The following is a 19,350-nucleotide window of genomic DNA, read 5'->3' as shown; positions in this document are numbered from 1 at the left end:
GAATGAGCGAGAACAGAGGAGAGAGAGAGAGCGAGCGAGAACAGGAGAGAGAGCGAGTGAGAACAGAGAGCAAGCGAGCGAGAACAGAGAGAGCGAGCGAGCGAGAACAGAGAGAGAGAGAGCGAGCGAGAACAGAGAGAGAGAGAGCGAGCGAGAACAGAGAGAGCGAGCGAGAACAGAGAGAGAGAGCGAGCGAGAACAGAGAGAGAGAGCGAGGGAGAACAGAGAGAGAGCGAGCGAGAACAGAGAGAGAGAGCGAGCGAGAACAGAGAGAGAGAGAGCGAGCGAGAACAGAGAGACAGAGCGAGCCAGAACAGAGAGAGAGAGAGCGAGCGAGAACAGAGAGAGAGAGCGAGCGAGAACAGAGAGAGAGAGAGCGAGCGAGAACAGAGAGAGAGAGCGAGCGAGAACAGAAAGAGAGAGCGAGCGAGAACAGAGGAGAGCGAGCGAGAACAGAGGAGAGAGAGCGAGCGAGAACAGAGGAGAGAGAGCGAGCGAGAACAGAGGAGAGAGAGCGAGCGAGAACAGAGGAGAGAGAGCGAGCGAGAACAGAGGAGAGCGAGCGAGAACAGAGGAGAGAGAGCGAGCGAGAACAGAGGAGAGAGAGCGAGCGAGAACAGAGGAGAGAGAGCGAGCGAGAACAGAGGAGAGAGAGCGAGCGAGAACAGAGGAGAGAGAGAGCGATCGAGAACAGAGGAGAGAGAGCGAGCGAGAACAGAGAGAGAGCGAGCGAGCGAGAAGAGGGGAGAGAGAGAGCGAGCGAGAACAGAGGGGAGAGAGCGAGCGAGAACAGAGGGGAGAGAGCGAGCGAGAAGAGAGGAGAGAGAGCGAGCGAGAAGAGAGGAGAGAGAGCGAGCGAGAAGAGAGGAGAGAGCGAGCGAGAAGAGAGGAGAGAGAGCGAGCGAGAAGAGAGGAGAGAGAGCGAGCGAGAACAGAGGGGAGAGAGCGAGCGAGAACAGAGGAGAGAGAGAGCGATCGAGAACAGAGGAGAGAGAGCGAGCGAGAACAGAGAGAGAGCGAGCGAGCGAGAAGAGGGGAGAGAGAGAGCGAGCGAGAACAGAGGGGAGAGAGCGAGCGAGAACAGAGGGGAGAGAGCGAGCGAGAAGAGAGGAGAGAGAGCGAGCGAGAAGAGAGGAGAGAGAGCGAGCGAGAAGAGAGGAGAGAGCGAGCGAGAAGAGAGGAGAGAGAGCGAGCGAGAAGAGAGGAGAGAGAGCGAGCGAGAAGAGAGGAGAGAGAGCGAGCGAGAAGAGGAGAGAGAGCGAGTGAGAACAGAGAGAGAGAGAGCGAGCGAGAACAGAGAGTGAGAGCGAGCGAGAACAGGGAGAGAGCGAGCGAGAACAGAGAGAGAGAGAGCGAGCGAGAACAGAGAGTGAGAGCGAGCGAGAACAGGGAGAGAGCGAGCGAGAACAGAGAGAGAGAGAGCGAGCGAGAACAGAGGAGAGAGAGCGAGCGAGAACAGAGGAGAGAGAGAGAGCGAGCGAGAACAGAGGAGAGAGTGAGCGAGCGAGAACAGAGGAGAGAGAGCGAGCGAGAACAGAGGAGAGAGAGCGAGCGAGAACAGAGGAGAGAGAGAGAGCGAGCGAGAACAGAGAGAGAGAGTGAGCGAGCGAGAACAGAGGGGAGAGAGCGAGCGAGAACAGAGGGGAGAGAGCGAGCGAGAACAGAGGAGAGAGAGCGAGCGAGAACAGAGGAGAGAGAGCGAGCGAGAACAGAGGAGAGAGAGAGCGATCGAGAACAGAGGAGAGAGAGCGAGCGAGAACAGAGAGAGAGCGAGCGAGCGAGAAGAGGGGAGAGAGAGAGCGAGCGAGAACAGAGGGGAGAGAGCGAGCGAGAACAGAGGGGAGAGAGCGAGCGAGAAGAGAGGAGAGAGAGCGAGCGAGAAGAGAGGAGAGAGAGCGAGCGAGAAGAGAGGAGAGAGCGAGCGAGAAGAGAGGAGAGAGAGCGAGCGAGAAGAGAGGAGAGAGAGCGAGCGAGAACAGAGGGGAGAGAGCGAGCGAGAACAGAGGAGAGAGAGAGCGATCGAGAACAGAGGAGAGAGAGCGAGCGAGAACAGAGAGAGAGCGAGCGAGCGAGAAGAGGGGAGAGAGAGAGCGAGCGAGAACAGAGGGGAGAGAGCGAGCGAGAACAGAGGGGAGAGAGCGAGCGAGAAGAGAGGAGAGAGAGCGAGCGAGAAGAGAGGAGAGAGAGCGAGCGAGAAGAGAGGAGAGAGCGAGCGAGAAGAGAGGAGAGAGAGCGAGCGAGAAGAGAGGAGAGAGAGCGAGCGAGAAGAGAGGAGAGAGAGCGAGCGAGAAGAGGAGAGAGAGCGAGTGAGAACAGAGAGAGAGAGAGCGAGCGAGAACAGAGAGTGAGAGCGAGCGAGAACAGGGAGAGAGCGAGCGAGAACAGAGAGAGAGAGAGCGAGCGAGAACAGAGAGTGAGAGCGAGCGAGAACAGGGAGAGAGCGAGCGAGAACAGAGAGAGAGAGAGCGAGCGAGAACAGAGGAGAGAGAGCGAGCGAGAACAGAGGAGAGAGAGAGAGCGAGCGAGAACAGAGGAGAGAGTGAGCGAGCGAGAACAGAGGAGAGAGAGCGAGCGAGAACAGAGGAGAGAGAGCGAGCGAGAACAGAGGAGAGAGAGAGAGCGAGCGAGAACAGAGAGAGAGAGAGAGCGAGCGAGAACAGAGGAGAGAAAGAGAGCGAGCGAGAACAGAGGAGAGAGAGAGAGCGAGCGAGAACAGAGAGACAGAGAGCGAGCGAGAACAGAGAGAGAGAGCGAGCGAGAACAGAGAGAGAGAGAGCGAGCGAGAACAGAGGAGACAGAGAGAGCGAGCGAGAACAGAGGAGAGAGAGAGAGCGAGCGAGAACAGAGGAGAGAGAGAGAGCGAGCGAGAACAGAGGAGAGAGAGAGCGAGGGAGAGCAGAGGAGAGAGAGCGAGCGAGAACAGAGGAGAGAGAGCGAGCGAGAACAGAGGAGAGAGAGAGAGAGAGCGAGCGAGAACAGAGGAGAGAGAGAGAGCGAGCGAGAACAGAGGAGAGAGAGAGAGCGAGCGAGAACAGAGAGAGAGAGAGTGAGAACAGAGGAGAGAGAGAGAGCGAGCGAGAACAGAGGAGAGAGAGAGCGAGCGAGAACAGAGGAGAGAGAGCGAGCGCGAACAGAGGAGAGAGAGAGCGAGCGCGAACAGAGGAGAAAGCGAGCGAGAACAGAGGAGAGAGAGAGAGCAAGAACAGAGGAGAGAGAGAGATTGAGAACAGAGGAGAGAGAGAGAGTGAGCGAGAACAGAGGAGAGAGAGAGAGAGAGCGAGCGAGAACAGAGGAGAGAGAGCGAGCGAGAACAGAGGAGAGAGAGAGCCAGCGAGAACAGAGGAGAGAGAGAGCCAGCGAGAATAGAGGAGAGAGAGAGAGAGAGCGAGCGAGAACAGAGGAGAGAGAGAGAGCGAGCGAGAACAGAGTAGAGAGAGAGAGCGAGAACAGAGGAGAGAGAGAGAGCGAGCGAGAACAGAGGAGAGAGAGCGAGCGAGCGAGAACAGAGGAGAGAGAGCGAGTGAGAACAGAGGAGAGAGAGCGAGCGAGAACAGAGAGAGAGAGAGCGAGCGAGAACAGAGGAGAGAGAGAGAGAGAGCGAGCGAGAACAGAGGAGAGATAACGAGCGAGAACAGAGAGAGAGAGAGCGAGCGAGAACAGAGGAGAGAGAGCGAGCGAGCGAGAACAGAGGAGAGAGAGCGAGCGAGAACAGAGGAGAGAGAACGAGCGAGAACAGAGAGAGAGAGAGCGAGCGAGAACAGAGGAGAGAGAGCGAGCGAGCGAGAACAGAGAGAGAGCGAGCGAGAACAGAGGAGAGAGAGCGAGCGAGAACAGAGAGAGAGAGAGCGAGCGAGAACAGAGGAGAGAGAGAGAGAGAGAGCGAGCGAGAACAGAGGAGAGAGAGAGAGAGCGAGAACAGAGGAGAGAGAGAGAGAGAGCGAGCGAGTACAGAGAAGAGAGAGAGAGAGAGCGAGCGAGAACAGAGGAGAGAGAGAGAGAGCGAGCGAGAATAGAGGAGAGAGAGAGAGCGAGCGAGAACAGAGGAGAGAGCGAGAGCGAGCTAGAACAGAGGAGAGAGAGCGAGCGAGAACAGAGGAGAGAGAGAGAGCGAGCGAGAACAGAGGAGAGAGAGAGAGCGAGCGAGAACAGAGGAGAGAGAGAGCGAGCGAGAACACAGGAGAGAGAGAGCGAGCGAGAACACAGGAGAGAGAGCAAGCGAGCGAGAACACAGGAGAGAGAGCGAGCGAGAACAGAGGAGAGAGAGCGAGCGAGAACAGCGGAGAGAGAGCGAGCGAGAACAGAGAGAGAGCGAGCGAGAACAGAGAGAGAGCGAACGAGAACAGAGGAGAGAGAGCGAGCGAGAACAGAGAGAGAGAGAGAGCGAGCGAGAACAGAGGAGAGAGAGAGAGAGAGAGAGCGAGCGAGAACAGAGGAGAGAGAGAGAGCGAGCGAGAACAGAGGAGAGAGAGAGAGCGAGCGAGAACAGGAGAGAGCGAGCGAGAACAGAGAGAGAGAGAGCGAGCGAGAACAGAGGAGAGAGAGCGAGCGCGAACAGAGGAGAGAGAGAGAGCGAGCGAGAACAGAGGAGAAAGCGAGCGAGAACAGAGGAGAGAGAGAGAGCGAGCGAGAACAGAGGAGAGAGAGAGAGCGAGAACAGAGGAGAGAGAGAGAGCGAGAACAGAGGAGAGAGAGAGAGCGAGAACAGAGGAGAGAGAGCGAGAACAGAGGAGAGAGAGCGAGAACAGAGGAGAGAGAGCGAGAACAGAGGAGAGAGAGCGAGAACAGAGGAGAGAGAGAGAGAACAGAGGAGAGAGAGAGAGAGCGACAACAGAGAGAGAGAGAGCGAGCGAGAACAGAGGAGAGAGAGTGAGAACAGAGGAGAGAGAGAGAGAGCGAGAACAGAGGAGAGAGAGAGAGAGAGCCAGAACAGAGGAGAGAGAGAGAGAGCGAGAACAGAGGAGAGAGAGAGAGAGCGAGAACAGAGGAGAGAGAGAGAGAGCGAGAACAGAGGAGAGAGAGAGAGAGCGAGAACAGAGGAGAGAGAGAGAGAGCGAGAACAGAGGAGAGAGAGAGAGAGCGAGAACAGAGGAGAGAGAGAGAGAGCGAGAACAGAGGAGAGAGAGAGAGAGCGAGAACAGAGGAGAGAGAGAGAGCGAGAACAGAGGAGAGAGAGAGAGCGAGAACAGAAGAGAGAGAGAGAGCGAGAACAAAGAAGAGAGAGAGAGAGCGAGAACAGAGGAGAGAGAGAGAGAGCGAGAACAGAGGAGAGAGAGAGAGAGCGAGAACAGAGAGAGAGAGAGCGAGCGAGAACAGAGGAGAGAGAGAGAGAGAGCGAGCGAGAACAGAGGAGAGAGAGAGAGAGCGAGCGAGAACAGAGGAGAGAGAGAGCGAGCGAGAACAGTGGAGAGAGAGAGAGCGAGCGAGAACAGAGGAGAGAGAGCGAGCGAGAACAGAGGAGAGAGAGCGAGTGAGCGAGAACAGAGGAGAGAGAGCGAGCGAGCGAGAACAGAGGAGAGAGAGCGAGAGCGAGCGAGAACAGAGGAGAGAGAGAGAGAGCGAGCGAGAACAGAGGAGAGAGAGAGAGCGAGCGAGAACAGAGGAGAGAGAGAGAGAGCGAGCGAGAACAGAGGAGAGAGAGAGCGAGCGAGAACAGAGGAGAGAGAGAGAGAGAGAGCGAGAACAGAGGAGAGAGAGAGAGCGAGCGAGAACAGAGGAGAGAGAGAGCGAGCGAGAACAGAGGAGAGAGAGAGAGCGAGAACAGAGGAGAGAGAGAGAGAGCGAGAACAGAGGAGAGAGAGAGAGCGAGAACAGAGGAGAGAGAGAGAGCGAGCGAGAACAGAGGAGAGAGAGCGAGCGAGAACAGAGGAGAGAGAGAGCGAGCGAGAACAGAGGAGAGAGAGAGAGCGAGCGAGAACAGAGGAGAGAGAGAGAGCGAGCGAGAACAGAGGAGAGAGAGAGAGAGAGCGAGCGAGAACAGAGGAGAGAGAGAGACCGAGCGAGAACAGAGGAGAGAGAGAGCGAGCGAGAACAGAGGAGAGAGAGAGAGAGCGAGAACAGAGGAGAGAGAGAGAGAGCGAGAACAGAGGAGAGAGAGAGAGAGAGCCAGAACAGAGGAGAGAGAGAGAGAGCGAGAACAGAGGAGAGAGAGAGAGAGCGAGAACAGAGGAGAGAGAGAGAGAGCGAGAACAGAGGAGAGAGAGAGAGAGCGAGAACAGAGGAGAGAGAGAGAGAGCGAGAACAGAGGAGAGAGAGAGAGAGCGAGAACAGAGGAGAGAGAGAGAGAGCGAGAACAGAGGAGAGAGAGAGAGAGCGAGAACAGAGGAGAGAGAGAGAGCGAGAACAGAGGAGAGAGAGAGAGCGAGAACAAAGAAGAGAGAGAGAGAGAGCGAGAACAGAGGAGAGAGAGAGAGAGCGAGAACAGAGAGAGAGAGAGCGAGCGAGAACAGAGGAGAGAGAGAGAGAGAGCGAGCGAGAACAGAGGAGAGAGAGAGAGAGCGAGCGAGAACAGAGGAGAGAGAGAGAGCGAGCGAGAACAGAGGAGAGAGAGAGCGAGCGAGAACAGAGGAGAGAGAGAGAGCGAGCGAGAACAGAGGAGAGAGAGCGAGCGAGAACAGAGGAGAGAGAGCGAGCGAGCGAGAACAGAGGAGAGAGAGCGAGCGAGCGAGAACAGAGGAGAGAGAGCGAGCGAGCGAGAACAGAGGAGAGAGAGCGAGAGCGAGCGAGAACAGAGGAGAGAGAGAGAGAGCGAGCGAGAACAGAGGAGAGAGAGAGCGAGCGATAACAGAGAGAGAGAGAGAGAGCGAGCGAGAACAGAGGAGAGAGAGAGAGAGCGAGCGAGAACAGAGGAGAGAGAGAGCGAGCGAGAACAGAGGAGAGAGAGAGCGAGCGAGAACAGAGGAGAGAGAGAGAGCGAGCGAGAACAGAGGAGAGAGAGAGCGAGCGAGAACAGAGGAGAGAGAGCGAGCGAGAACAGAGGAGAGAGAGAGCGAGCGAGAACAGAGAGAGGGAGAGCGAGCGAGAACAGAGGAGAGAGAGCGAGCGAGAACAGAGGAGAGAGAGCGAGCGAGAACAGAGGAGAGAGAGAGCGAGCGAGAACAGAGGAGAGAGAGCGAGCGAGAACAGAGGAGAGAGAGAGAGCGAGCGAGAACAGAGGAGAGAGAGAGAGAGAGCGAGCGAGAACAGAGGAGAGAGAGAGACCGAGCGAGAACAGAGGAGAGAGAGAGCGAGCGAGAACAGAGGAGAGAGAGAGAGAGCGAGAACAGAGGAGAGAGAGAGAGAGCGAGAACAGAGGAGAGAGAGAGAGAGCGAGAACAGAGGAGAGAGAGAGAGAGCGAGAACAGAGGAGAGAGAGAGCGAGAACAGAGGAGAGAGAGAGAGAGCGAGAACAGAGGAGAGAGAGAGAGAGCGAGAACAGAGGAGAGAGAGAGAGAGCGAGAACAGAGGAGAGAGAGAGAGAGAGCGAGAACAGAGGAGCGAGAGAGAGAGAGCGAGAACAGAGGAGAGAGAGAGCGAGAACAGAGAGAGAGAGAGCGAGAACAGAGGAGAGAGAGAGAGCGAGAACAGAGGAGAGAGAGAGAGCGAGAACAGAGGAGAAAGAGAGAGAGCGAGAACAGAGAGAGAGAGCGAGAACAGAGGAGAGAGAGAGAGAGCGAGAACAGAGGAGAGAGAGAGAGCGAGAACAGAGGAGAGAGAGAGAGAGATCGAGAACAGAGGAGAGAGAGAGAGCGAGAACAGAGGAGAGAGAGAGAGAGATCGCGAACAGAGGAGAGAGAGAGAGAGCGAGAACAGAGGAGAGAGAGAGAGCGAGAACAGAGGAGAGAGAGAGAGCGAGAACAGAGGAGAGAGAGAGAGAGCGAGAACAGAGGAGAGAGAGAGAGAGCGAGAACAGAGGAGAGAGAGAGAGCGAGAACAGAGGAGAGAGAGCGAGAACAGAGGAGAGAGAGAGAGAGCGAGAACAGAGGAGAGAGAGAGAGAGCGAGAACAGGGGAGAGAGAGAGAGCGAGAACAGAGGAGAGAGAGAGAGCGAGAACAGAGGAGAGAGAGAGAGAGCGAGAACAGAGGAGAGAGAGAGAGCGAGAACAGAGGAGAGAGAGAGAGAGCGAGAACAGAGGAGAGAGAGAGAGAGCGAGAACAGAGGAGAGAGAGAGAGAGCTAGAACAGAGGAGAGAGAGAGAGAGCGAGAACAGAGGAGAGAGAGAGAGAGCGAGAACAGAGGAGAGAGAGAGAGAGCGAGAACAGAGGAGAGAGAGAGAGAGCGAGAACAGAGGAGAGAGAGAGAGCGAGAACAGAGGAGAGAGAGAGAGAGCGAGAACAGAGGAGAGAGAGAGAGAGCGAGAACAGGGGAGAGAGAGAGAGAGCGAGAACAGAGGAGAGAGAGAGAGAGAGCGAGAACAGAGGAGAGAGAGAGCGAGAACAGAGGAGAGAGAGAGAGAGCGAGAACAGAGAGAGAGAGAGCGAGAACAGAGGAGAGAGAGAGAGCGAGAACAGAGGAGAGAGAGAGAGAGCGAGAACAGAGGAGAGAGAGAGAGCGAGAACAGAGGAGAGAGAGAGAGAGCGAGAACAGAGGAGAGAGAGAGAGAGCGAGAACAGAGGAGAGAGAGAGAGCGAGAACAGAGGAGAGAGAGAGAGCGAGAACAGAGGAGAGAGAGAGAGAGATCGAGAACAGAGGAGAGAGAGAGATCGAGAACAGAGGAGAGAGAGAGAGCGAGAACAGAGGAGAGAGAGAGAGAGATCGAGAACAGAGGAGAGAGAGAGAGAGCGAGAACAGAGGAGAGAGAGAGAGAGCGAGAACAGAGGAGAGAGAGAGAGAGCGAGAACAGAGGAGAGAGAGAGAGAGCGAGAACAGAGGAGAGAGAGAGAGAGCGAGAACAGAGGAGAGAGAGAGAGAGCGAGAACAGAGGAGAGAGAGAGAGCGAGAACAGAGGAGAGAGAGAGAGCGAGAACAGAGGAGAGAGAGAGAGCGAGAACAGAGGAGAGAGAGAGAGAGCGAGAACAGGGGAGAGAGAGAGAGAGAGCGAGAACAGAGGAGAGAGAGAGAGCGAGAACAGAGGAGAGAGAGAGAGAGCGAGAACAGAGGAGAGAGAGAGAGAGCGAGAACAGAGGAGAGAGAGAGAGAGCGAGAACAGAGGAGAGAGAGAGAGAGCGAGAACAGAGGAGAGAGAGAGAGAGCGAGAGCAGGGGAGAGAGAGAGAGAGCGAGACCAGGGGAGAGAGAGAGAGCGAGACCAGGGGAGAGAGAGGGAGAGCGAGACCAGGGGAGAGAGAGGGAGAGCGAGACCAGGGGAGAGAGAGGGAGAGCGAGAACAGGGGAGAGAGAGAGAGAGCGAGACCAGGGGAGAGAGAGGGAGAGCGAGACCAGGGGAGAGAGAGAGAGCGAGAACAGAGGAGAGAGAGAGAGAGCGAGACCAGGGGAGAGAGAGAGAGCGAGACCAGGGGAGAGAGAGAGAGAGCGAGAACAGAGGAGAGAGAGAGAGCGAGAACAGAGGAGAGAGAGAGAGAGCGAGAACAGAGGAGAGAGAGAGCGAGAACAGAGGAGAGAGAGAGAGAGCGAGAACAGAGGAGAGAGAGAGCGAGCGTGAACAGAGGAGAGAGAGAGAGAGCGAGCGAGAACAGAGGAGAGAGAGAGAGCGAGTGAGAACAGAGGAGAGAGAGAGAGCGAGCGAGAGCAGAGGAGAGAGAGCGAGCGAGAACAGAGGAGAGAGAGAGAGCGAGCGAGAACGGAGGAGAGAGAGAGAGAGCGAGAACAGAGGAGAGAGAGAGAGAGCGAGAACAGAGGAGAGAGAGAGAGAGCGAGAACAGAGGAGAGAGAGAGAGAGCGAGAACAGAGGAGAGAGAGAGCGAGCGTGAACAGAGGAGAGAGAGAGAGAGCGAGCGAGAACAGAGGAGAGAGAGAGAGAGCGAGCGAGAACAGAGGAGAGAGAGAGAGCGAGAACAGAGGAGAGCGAGCGAGAACAGAGGAGAGAGAGCGAGAACAGAGGAGAGAGAGCGAGAGCGAGAACAGAGAGAGAGAGCGAGCGAGAACAGAGGAGAGAGAGAGAGAGCGAGAACAGAGGAGAGAGAGAGAGAGCGGGAACAGAGGAGAGAGAGAGAGCGAGAACAGAGAAGAGAGAGAGAGAGCGAGAACAGAGGAGAGAGAGAGAGAGAGCGAGAACAGAGGAGAGAGAGAGAGCGAGAACAGAGGAGAGAGAGAGAGAGCGAGAACAGAGGAGAGAGAGAGAGAGCGAGAACAGAGGAGAGAGAGAGAGCGAGAACAGTGGAGAGAGAGAGAGAGCGAGACCAGGGGAGAGAGAGAGAGAGCGAGAACAGGGGAGAGAGAGAGAGAGCGAGAACAGAGGAGAGAGAGAGAGAGCGAGAACAGAGGAGAGAGAGAGAGCGAGAACAGAGGAGAGAGAGAGAGAGCGAGAACAGAGGAGAGAGAGAGAGAGCGAGAACAGAGGAGAGAGAGAGAGAGCGAGAACAGAGGAGAGAGAGAGAGAGCGAGAACAGAGGAGAGAGAGAGAGCGAGCGAGAACAGGAGAGAGAGCGAGCGACAACAGAGGAGAGAGAGCGAGCGAGAACAGAGTAGAGAAAGAGAGCGAGCGAGAACAGAGGAGAGAGAGAGAGCGAGCGAGAACAGAGGAGAGAGAGAGAGCGAGCGAGAACAGAGAGAGAGAGAGCGAGCGAGAACAGAGGAGAGAGAGAGAGCGAGCGAGAATAGAGGAGAGAGAGAGAGCGAGCGAGAACAGAGGAGAGAGAGAGAGCGAGCGAGAACAGAGGAGAGAGAGAGAGCGAGCGAGAACAGAGGAGAGAGAGAGAGCGAGCGAGAACAGAGGAGAGAGAGCGAGCGAGAACAGAGGAGAGAGAGCGAGCGAGAACAGAGAGAGGGAGAGCGAGCGAGAACAGAGGAGAGAGAGAGAGAGAGCGAGCGAGAACAGAGGAGAGGGAGCGAGCGAGAACAGAGAGAGAGAGAGCGAGCGAGAACAGAGGAGAGAGAGAGAGCGAGCGAGCGAGAACAGAGGAGAGAGAGCGAGCGAGAACAGAGAGAGAGAGCGAGCGAGAACAGAGAGAGAGAGCGAGCGAGAACAGAGGAGAGAGAGAGAGAGCGAGCGAGAACAGAGGAGAGAGAGCGAGCGAGAACAGAGAGAGAGAGCGAGCGAGAACAGAGGAGAGAGAGAGAGCGAGCGAGAACAGAGGAGAGAGAGAGAGCGAGCGAGAACAGAGGAGAGAGAGAGAGCGAGCGAGAATAGAGGAGAGAGAGAGAGAGCGAGCGAGAACAGAGGAGAGAGAGAGAGCGAGCGAGAACAGAGGAGAGAGAGAGAGCGAGCGAGAACAGAGGAGAGAGAGAGAGCGAGCGAGAACAGAGGAGAGAGAGAGAGCGAGCGAGAACAGAGGAGAGAGAGAGAGCGAGCGAGAACAGAGGAGAGAGAGAGAGCGAGCGAGAACAGAGGAGAGAGAGAGAGCGAGCGAGAACAGAGGAGAGAGAGAGAGCGAGCGCGAACAGAGGAGAGAGAGAGAGAGCGAGAACAGAGGAGAGAGAGAGAGCGAGCGAGAACAGAGGAGAGAGAGAGAGCGAGCGAGAACAGAGGAGAGAGAGAGAGCGAGCGAGAACAGAGGAGAGAGAGAGAGCGAGCGAGAACAGAGGAGAGAGAGAGAGCGAGCGCGAACAGAGGAGAGAGAGAGAGCGAGCGAGAACAGAGGAGAAAGCGATCGAGAACAGAGGAGAGAAGCGAGCGAGAACAGAGGAGAGAGAGAGAGCGAGAACAGAGGAGAGAGAGAGAGCGAGAACAGAGGAGAGCGAGCGAGAACAGAGGAGAGAGAGCGAGAACAGAGGAGAGAGAGAGAGCGAGCGAGAACAGAGAGAGAGAGAGCGAGCGAGAACAGAGGAGAGAGAGAGAGAGCGAGAACAGAGGAGAGAGAGAGAGAGCGGGAACAGAGGAGAGAGAGAGAGCGAGAACAGAGAAGAGAGAGAGAGAGCGAGAACAGAGGAGAGAGAGAGAGCGAGAACAGAGGAGAGAGAGAGAGCGAGAACAGAGGAGAGCGAGCGAGAACAGAGGAGAGAGAGCGAGAACAGAGGAGAGAGAGCGAGAGCGAGAACAGAGAGAGAGAGCGAGCGAGAACAGAGGAGAGAGAGAGAGAGCGAGAACAGAGGAGAGAGAGAGAGAGCGGGAACAGAGGAGAGAGAGAGAGCGAGAACAGAGAAGAGAGAGAGAGAGCGAGAACAGAGGAGAGAGAGAGAGAGAGCGAGAACAGAGGAGAGAGAGAGAGAGCGAGAACAGAGGAGAGAGAGAGAGCGAGAACAGAGGAGAGAGAGAGAGAGCGAGAACAGTGGAGAGAGAGAGAGCGAGAACAGAGGAGAGAGAGAGAGAGCGAGAACAGAGGAGAGAGAGAGAGAGCGAGAACAGAGGAGAGAGAGAGAGAGCGAGAACAGAGGAGAGAGAGAGAGAGCGAGAACAGAGGAGAGAGAGAGAGCGAGCGAGAACAGAGGAGAGAGAGAGAGCGAGCGAGAACAGAGGAGAGAGAGAGAGAGCGAGAACAGAGGAGAGAGAGAGAGCGAGCGAGAACAGAGGAGAGAGAGAGAGCGAGCGAGAACAGAGGAGAGAGAGAGAGCGAGCGAGAACAGAGGAGAGAGAGAGAGCGAGCGAGAACAGAGGAGAGAGAGAGAGAGCGAGAACAGAGGAGAGAGAGAGAGCGAGCGAGAACAGAGGAGAGAGAGAGAGCGAGCGAGAACAGAGGAGAGAGAGAGAGCGAGCGCGAACAGAGGAGAGAGAGAGAGCGAGCGAGAACAGAGGAGAAAGCGAGCGAGAACAGAGGAGAAAGCGAGCGAGAACAGAGGAGAGAGAGAGAGCGAGAACAGAGGAGAGAGAGAGAGCGAGAACAGAGGAGAGCGAGCGAGAACAGAGCAGAGAGAGCGAGAACAGAGGAGAGAGAGCGAGAGCGAGAACAGAGAGAGAGAGCGAGCGAGAACAGAGGAGAGAGAGAGAGAGCGAGAACAGAGGAGAGAGAGAGAGAGCGGGAACAGAGGAGAGAGAGAGAGCGAGAACAGAGAAGAGAGAGAGAGAGCGAGAACAGAGGAGAGAGAGAGAGAGAGCGAGAACAGAGGAGAGAGAGAGAGAGCGAGAACAGAGGAGAGAGAGAGAGCGAGAACAGAGGAGAGAGAGAGAGAGCGAGAACAATGGAGAGAGAGAGAGCGAGAACAGAGGAGAGAGAGAGAGAGCGAGAACAGAGGAGAGAGAGAGAGAGCGAGAACAGAGGAGAGAGAGAGAGAGCGAGAACAGAGGAGAGAGAGAGAGAGCGAGAACAGAGGAGAGAGAGAGAGAGCGAGAACAGAGGAGAGAGAGAGAGAGCGAGAACAGAGGAGAGAGAGAGAGAGCGAGAACAGAGGAGAGAGAGAGAGAGCGAGAACAGAGGAGAGAGAGAGAGAGCGAGAACAGAGGAGAGAGAGAGAGAGCGAGAACAGAGGAGAGAGAGAGAGAGAGCGAGAACAGAGGAGAGAGAGAGAGAGCGAGAACAGAGGAGAGAGAGAGAGAGCGAGAACAGAGGAGAGAGAGAGAGAGCGAGAACAGAGGAGAGAGAGCGAGAACAGAGGAGAGAGAGCGAGAACAGAGGAGAGAGAGCGAGCCAGAACAGAGGAGAGAGAGAGCGAGCCAGAACAGAGGAGAGAGAGCGAGCCAGAACAGAGGAGAGAGAGCGAGCCAGAACAGAGGAGAGAGAGAGAGAGCGAGCGAGAACAGAGGAGAGAGAGAGAGAGCGAGCGAGAACAGAGGAGAGAGAGCGAGCGAGAACAGAGGAGAGAGAGCGAGCGAGAACAGAGGAGAGCGCGAGCGAGAACAGAGGAGAGAGCGAGCGAGAACAGAGGAGAGAGCGAGCGTGAACAGAGAAGAGAGCGAGCGAGAACAGAGGAGAGAGCGAGCGAGAACAGAGGAGAGAGAGCGAGCGAGAACAGAGGAGAGAGAGCGAGAACAGAGGAGAGAGAGCGAGGGAGAACAGAGGAGAGAGAGAGCGAGCGAGAACAGAGGAGAGAGAGAGCGAGCGAGAACAGAGGAGAGAGAGAGCGAGCGAGAACAGAGGAGAGAGAGAGCGCGAGAACAGAGGAGAGAGAGAGCGCGAGAACAGAGGAGAGAGAGAGCGCGAGAACAGAGGAGAGAGAGAGCGCGAGAACAGAGGAGAGCGAGCGAGCGAGAACAGAGGAGAGAGAGCGAGCGAGAACAGAGGAGAGAGAGCGAGCGAGAACAGAGGAGAGAGAGCGAGCGAGAACAGAGGAGAGAGAGAGCGAGAACAGAGGAGAGAGAGAGCGAGAACAGAGGAGAGAGAGAGCGAGAACAGAGGAGAGAGAGAGCGAGAACAGAGGAGAGAGAGAGCGAGAACAGAGGAGAGAGAGCGAGAACACGGAGAGAGAGCGAGAACAGAGGAGAGAGAGAGCGAGAACAGAGGAGAGAGAGAGCGAGAACAGAGGAGAAAGCGAGCGAGAACAGAGAGAGAGAGAGAGAGCGAGAACAGAGGAGAGAGAGAGAACGAGCGAGATCGGAGGAGAGAGAGAGAAAGCGAGCGAGAACAGAGAGAGAGAGAGAGAGAGCGAGCGAGAACAGAGGAGAGTGAGAGAATGGGACGAATAATTGTGTATGGGCAAGGTAGAGATGTATGAATTTGAACGGTGGGTAGTGAGCGAATGACAATAGGGAGCGAGAGAGTGACCAGGGCAAGAGAGTAGGAGACAGAATGGGAAAGGAGAATGTCAGGTTGGGAAAGGCGAGTGAGCGTGGGCCATGGTGGGAAAGGCAGAAGGGGGTGGCTGGCAAAGGTGAGAGGGGGAGGGGCAGGGTGGGCAATGTGAGGGGGAGGGGCAGGGTGGGCAATGTGAGGGGGAGGGGCAGGGTGGGCAATGTGAGGTGGAGGGACAGGGTGGGCAATGTGAGGGGGAGGGGCAGGGTGGGCAATGTGAGGGGCAGGGTGGGCAATGTGAGGGGCAGGGGGGCAATGTGAGGGGCAGGGTGGGCAATGTGAGGGGGAGGGGCAGGGTGGGCAATGTGAGGGGCAGGGTGGGCAATGTGACGAGCAGGGTGGGCAATGTGAGGGGCAGGGGGGCAATGTGAGGGGCAGGGTGGGCAATGTGAGGGGGAGGGGCAGGGTGGGCAATGTGAGGGGGCAGGGGGGGCAATGTGAGGGGGAGGGGCAGGGTGGGCAATGTGAGGGGCAGGGTGGGCAATGTGAGGGGGAGGGGCAGGGTGGGCAATGTGAGGGGCAGGGTGGGCAATGTGAGGGGGAGGGGCAGGGTGGGCAATGTGAGGGGCAGGGTGGGCAATGTGAGGGGGAGGGGCAGGGTGGGCAATGTGAGGGGGAGGGGCAGGGTGGGCAATGTGAGGGGGAGGGGCAGGGTGGGCAATGTGAGGGGGAGGGGCAGGGTGGGCAATGTGAGGGGCAGGGTGGGCAATGTGAGGGGCAGGGTGGGCAATGTGAGGGGGAGGGGCAGGGTGGGCAATGTGAGGGGGAGGGGGCAGGGTGGGCAATGTGAGGGGCAGGGTGGGCAATGTGAGGGGCAGGGTGGGCAATGTGAGGGGGAGGGGCAGGGTGGGCAATGTGAGGGGGAGGGGCAGGGTGGGCAATGTGAGGGGGAGGGGCAGGGTGGGCAATGTGAGGGGGAGGGGCAGGGTGGGCAATGTGAGGGGGAGGGGCAGGGTGGGCAATGTGATGGGGAGGGGCAGTGTGGGAAAGATGAGGGGGGAGGGGCAGGGTGGGAAAGGAAAACAAGCAAAAAGTTGAGCTGAGTTTCAGGAGTTCTGTGTGTGAGACACAAGCTGTGCTACTCGGGGATCATTTGGGTGATTTAGTGTTATCTAATTTCAGTGTGTATAGTATTCCTGTTAAATTCAATGAGTAATTTTATTTTGCAAGGTGTTTCAGTTGGGAATGCACAGTGCTGCACATGTTGGGTACAGTATTTCAATTTGTTCATTAGTTTTTCTGGGCGAGAAATTTCCAAAGGAACCTAGCTCTGGCTTTAACATTGATTCCTCTGAGAACCCATGATTCACATAAAATTATCTCACATAAAGTCACAATTTTCAGGAACGCAACCACAACTTTAAGTGAGGACTTACTGTAGATGTTTGGAATTACATGAAGAGCAATTTTCAAGGGCCTGGTTAAGAAAAAAGGGATAAGAATAAGGGAACACTCATTTAAAACTGAGATGCAAAATAATTTCTTCTCTGAGGGTAGTAAATGACTGGAATTCTCTACCCTAGAGAGTTGTGGAGGCTAGATCACTGAAAGTATTTAAAGAGGAGGTAGATTTTTGAAAATTGGGGAGTTGAGGGCTATGAGGAGTTGGCATAAAAGGGGAGTTGAGGCTTGGGGCAGATCAGCCATGATCTTATTGAATGGCGGGACAGGTTTGAGGAGCCGAATGGCCTACTGCTGCTCCTATTTCTTACGTTCTTATGGTGACAAGGCTGGAAAATGGCGCTGCATAAAATCATGCCCCTGAGTTAGACTACCGTTCACCACAGGAGACCTGGGGGGGGTATGTTTACACAAATCTTTGAATGTGGCAGGACATGTTAAAAAAGCAATTCATAAATGCCAGAATCATGTATACTTTGTAACTAAAGGCATAGAGTACAAAAGCTAGGAAGTTACGCTGAACCCTGTATAAAACACCAGTTCAGCCCCAGCTGAAGTATTGGGTTCAATTCCAGAGCCATACATGAGGAAGGACATAAATGCTATGAAGAGAATACTGGAGCAATTTACTAGAGTATGAGGGTTTAATGTGTGGATAGACTGGAGAAGCTGGGGTTGTACTCCTTTGAGCAGAGAAAGCTAAGAAGAGATTTGATAAAATCGTGAAGGGTTGCGAGAGATATAATGAAGAGATTTTAAACAGATCCAGGCAAGTCAACACAATACCCTGGACAGTAGAATTCAAAGTGGCTTTTTGCAGCTTTGGCTTCTGTAGACAGCAGACTTAATGCACAAATATTGGAGACTTCTCACACTTCTTTTGGTTCTTACAATGCTTTCCCAACACATAGCTTCATTCTCCTTTATACATGTTTCTCCCTTTTAATGTTGTTCTCGTATGTGTTTGGAATGTTACCTTTCTCATAATATAAATCTTTTCATGGTGCTAATATTGTCAGTTGCCTTTGGGAAAAATAAATACACTGCTTGGCCTAGCTCCTCTGGCTAGGTGTAAACATCCTACCATCTCTTTGAAATTCAACCTGCCCTGATTTATCTAGAAATGCAAATTCTCCTTACCTTACGTTCTAAGACTTCAGCCATGTTTATGTATTTAGCATTTCAAACCTAGCTTCTTTTGATGATTCAAAGCCTCCAAACCAACTGTCTCCGATTCAATTAAATCACCCCCTCCTCCCATCACACACTATCCAAACCCCACTACTAACCTACTTTTACAATAAATTACAATAATATTATGAGAACTATTATACTTTAGTGACACTGCAACACATGGTTAGGATTTGGAATGCACTACCGATAAGGCGGTGATGCAGATTCAACAGTAACCTTCAAAAAAATTTGGATGAACAGTTGACTGAGATAAAATGTTCGGAAATGACGACAGGGCAGGGATGTGGGACTCACTGGGATTGAACTTCAAAAGATTTGGTACAGACTTAATGTCCTGACTGTCCCCCTCCTGCACTGTGCTCTTCTTTGATTGTGGGAAGGGGTCAAATGCTGTTCTCTTGCTTAAGAAAGTTCTTTGACTTTACATTTAATTACTTCCTGGCTTTTTCGTTTGCAGAAATTTCTCTTCTATGCGCTGAAGAGCAGTGATGTTCTGGATATCCTGGTGCCCATCCTGTATTATCTGAATGACGCCAGAGCAGACCAGTGTAAGCTATCCTCTGACCCACACTCTGCATAACTTGATTACTTTCCTTGACCCATTGAGTAGCTGAGGTAAAAGGTCAAGGCTGACAATGAGGGTACAGTAAAAAATGAAGAAGTGTATCTGGAAGTCTCACAGAAGATTGTGTGAGGGTAGGAGGGAGGGAGGAAGGAAGTGTTTAGTTATGATACTCCAGCCATCACGAGTATGGTGCAGGCTTGCTAGACTAGCTCGTCTTTTCCTGACTGTTAATTTTGTTTATTCGTATATAAGTCATATTGGGGTACAGTAGCATAGTGATTATTACTGGACTAATGATCCAGAGGCCTGAGTTCAACTCCTATCATGGCAGCTGGGGATTTTACCAAATGACTCCAAACCCCTAACTGCCCTCGGAAATGCTCACCACTATCCTTTCAAAAGCAGTTTGCCAGGATGTCCATATCCCATGAATTTTTAAAAAATCATGTTATTGGACACCAAGCTTGGATTTGAACAATATGGGTTGAGGGAGGCATGTGACTTGACATAACACTGATTGGCATGGGTTCCATGCTGGTGCATTGCCAGCTGTAATTGTGCCAAATCTGGGCTCAGAAATCTGCAAGCTTTATCTTGGTGTTGGAGCTAGGAAGCAGCACACTAGCATCAAATGGCATTAAGAGCTTGGGGGCATTGACATATGGAGTAGACGGTGATGGGAGTCTTGATTGCAGTGTTGGAGGTGGGATTGTGTTCACAGAGGGGTACATCAATCTTTAGAAGATCAAGAAATGGAGGTTTGGAGCAGCAGTGACCATTGTAAGATCACTGAAGCAGGGAGAGATGAGAAAGGTGCTAAGAGTAAATGGTAAAGAGTTAAGGGCGGAAGGAACAATTAAGGCAATGACCACAGCCTGTTGCGCATAAAGGACAGACACAATTTAGTTTGACACTTAACTCCATGACCCTTGTATAGGAATTAATGTATCAGCTCCGATACATCACCAGAACATGCACACTGTAGAAGCTGGCTTTATGCCATACTTTTATTTTGTTTCTTGTTGTTCTCACAATGCTGTATCCCATTGTTATACAACAACAGAACTGTAGCCACCAGTACTGTACTCATGTTATACAACAACAGGACTGTAGCCACCAGTACTGTACCTGTGTTATACAGCAACAGACCTGTAGCCACCAGTACTGTACCCAGTGTTATACAGCAACAGACCTGTAGCCACCAGTACTGTACCCGTGTTATACAGCAACAGAAATGTAGCCACCAGTACTGTACCCAGTGTTATACAACAACAGAACTGTAACCAGTACTGTACCCGTGTTATACAACAACAGAACTGTGGCCACCAGTACTGTACCCAGTGTTATACAACAACAGAACTGTAACCACCAGTACTGTACCCGTGTTATACAACAACAGAACTGTAGCCACCAGTACTGTACCCAGTGTTATACAACAACAAACCTGTAACCACCAGTACTGTACCCGTGTTATACAGCAACAGAACTGTAGCC

The 19,350-nt window shown here is 54.0% G+C and overlaps 1 protein-coding gene across 2 annotated transcripts in view; it reads left to right on the top strand.

Annotated features, from left to right (window-relative positions):
* Positions 1-19,350, top strand: part of LOC121293566 (protein HID1) — a 313,025-nt gene that overhangs the window by 256,738 nt on the left and 36,937 nt on the right. For both annotated transcript variants that reach the window (XM_041216610.1, XM_041216611.1), the window contains exon 10: positions 17,749-17,839. In XM_041216610.1, the coding sequence (XP_041072544.1) occupies positions 17,749-17,839 (91 nt within the window). The remainder of the gene's footprint in view (positions 1-17,748; positions 17,840-19,350) is intronic.

The sequence above is a fragment of the Carcharodon carcharias genome, chromosome 22 (assembly GCF_017639515.1).
Source record: "Carcharodon carcharias isolate sCarCar2 chromosome 22, sCarCar2.pri, whole genome shotgun sequence".
In the NCBI taxonomy this organism is placed as follows: Eukaryota; Metazoa; Chordata; class Chondrichthyes; order Lamniformes; family Lamnidae; genus Carcharodon; species Carcharodon carcharias.
Note: the sequence above shows the minus strand (reverse complement) of the source record. Positions and strands in the feature narration are given on the sequence as shown.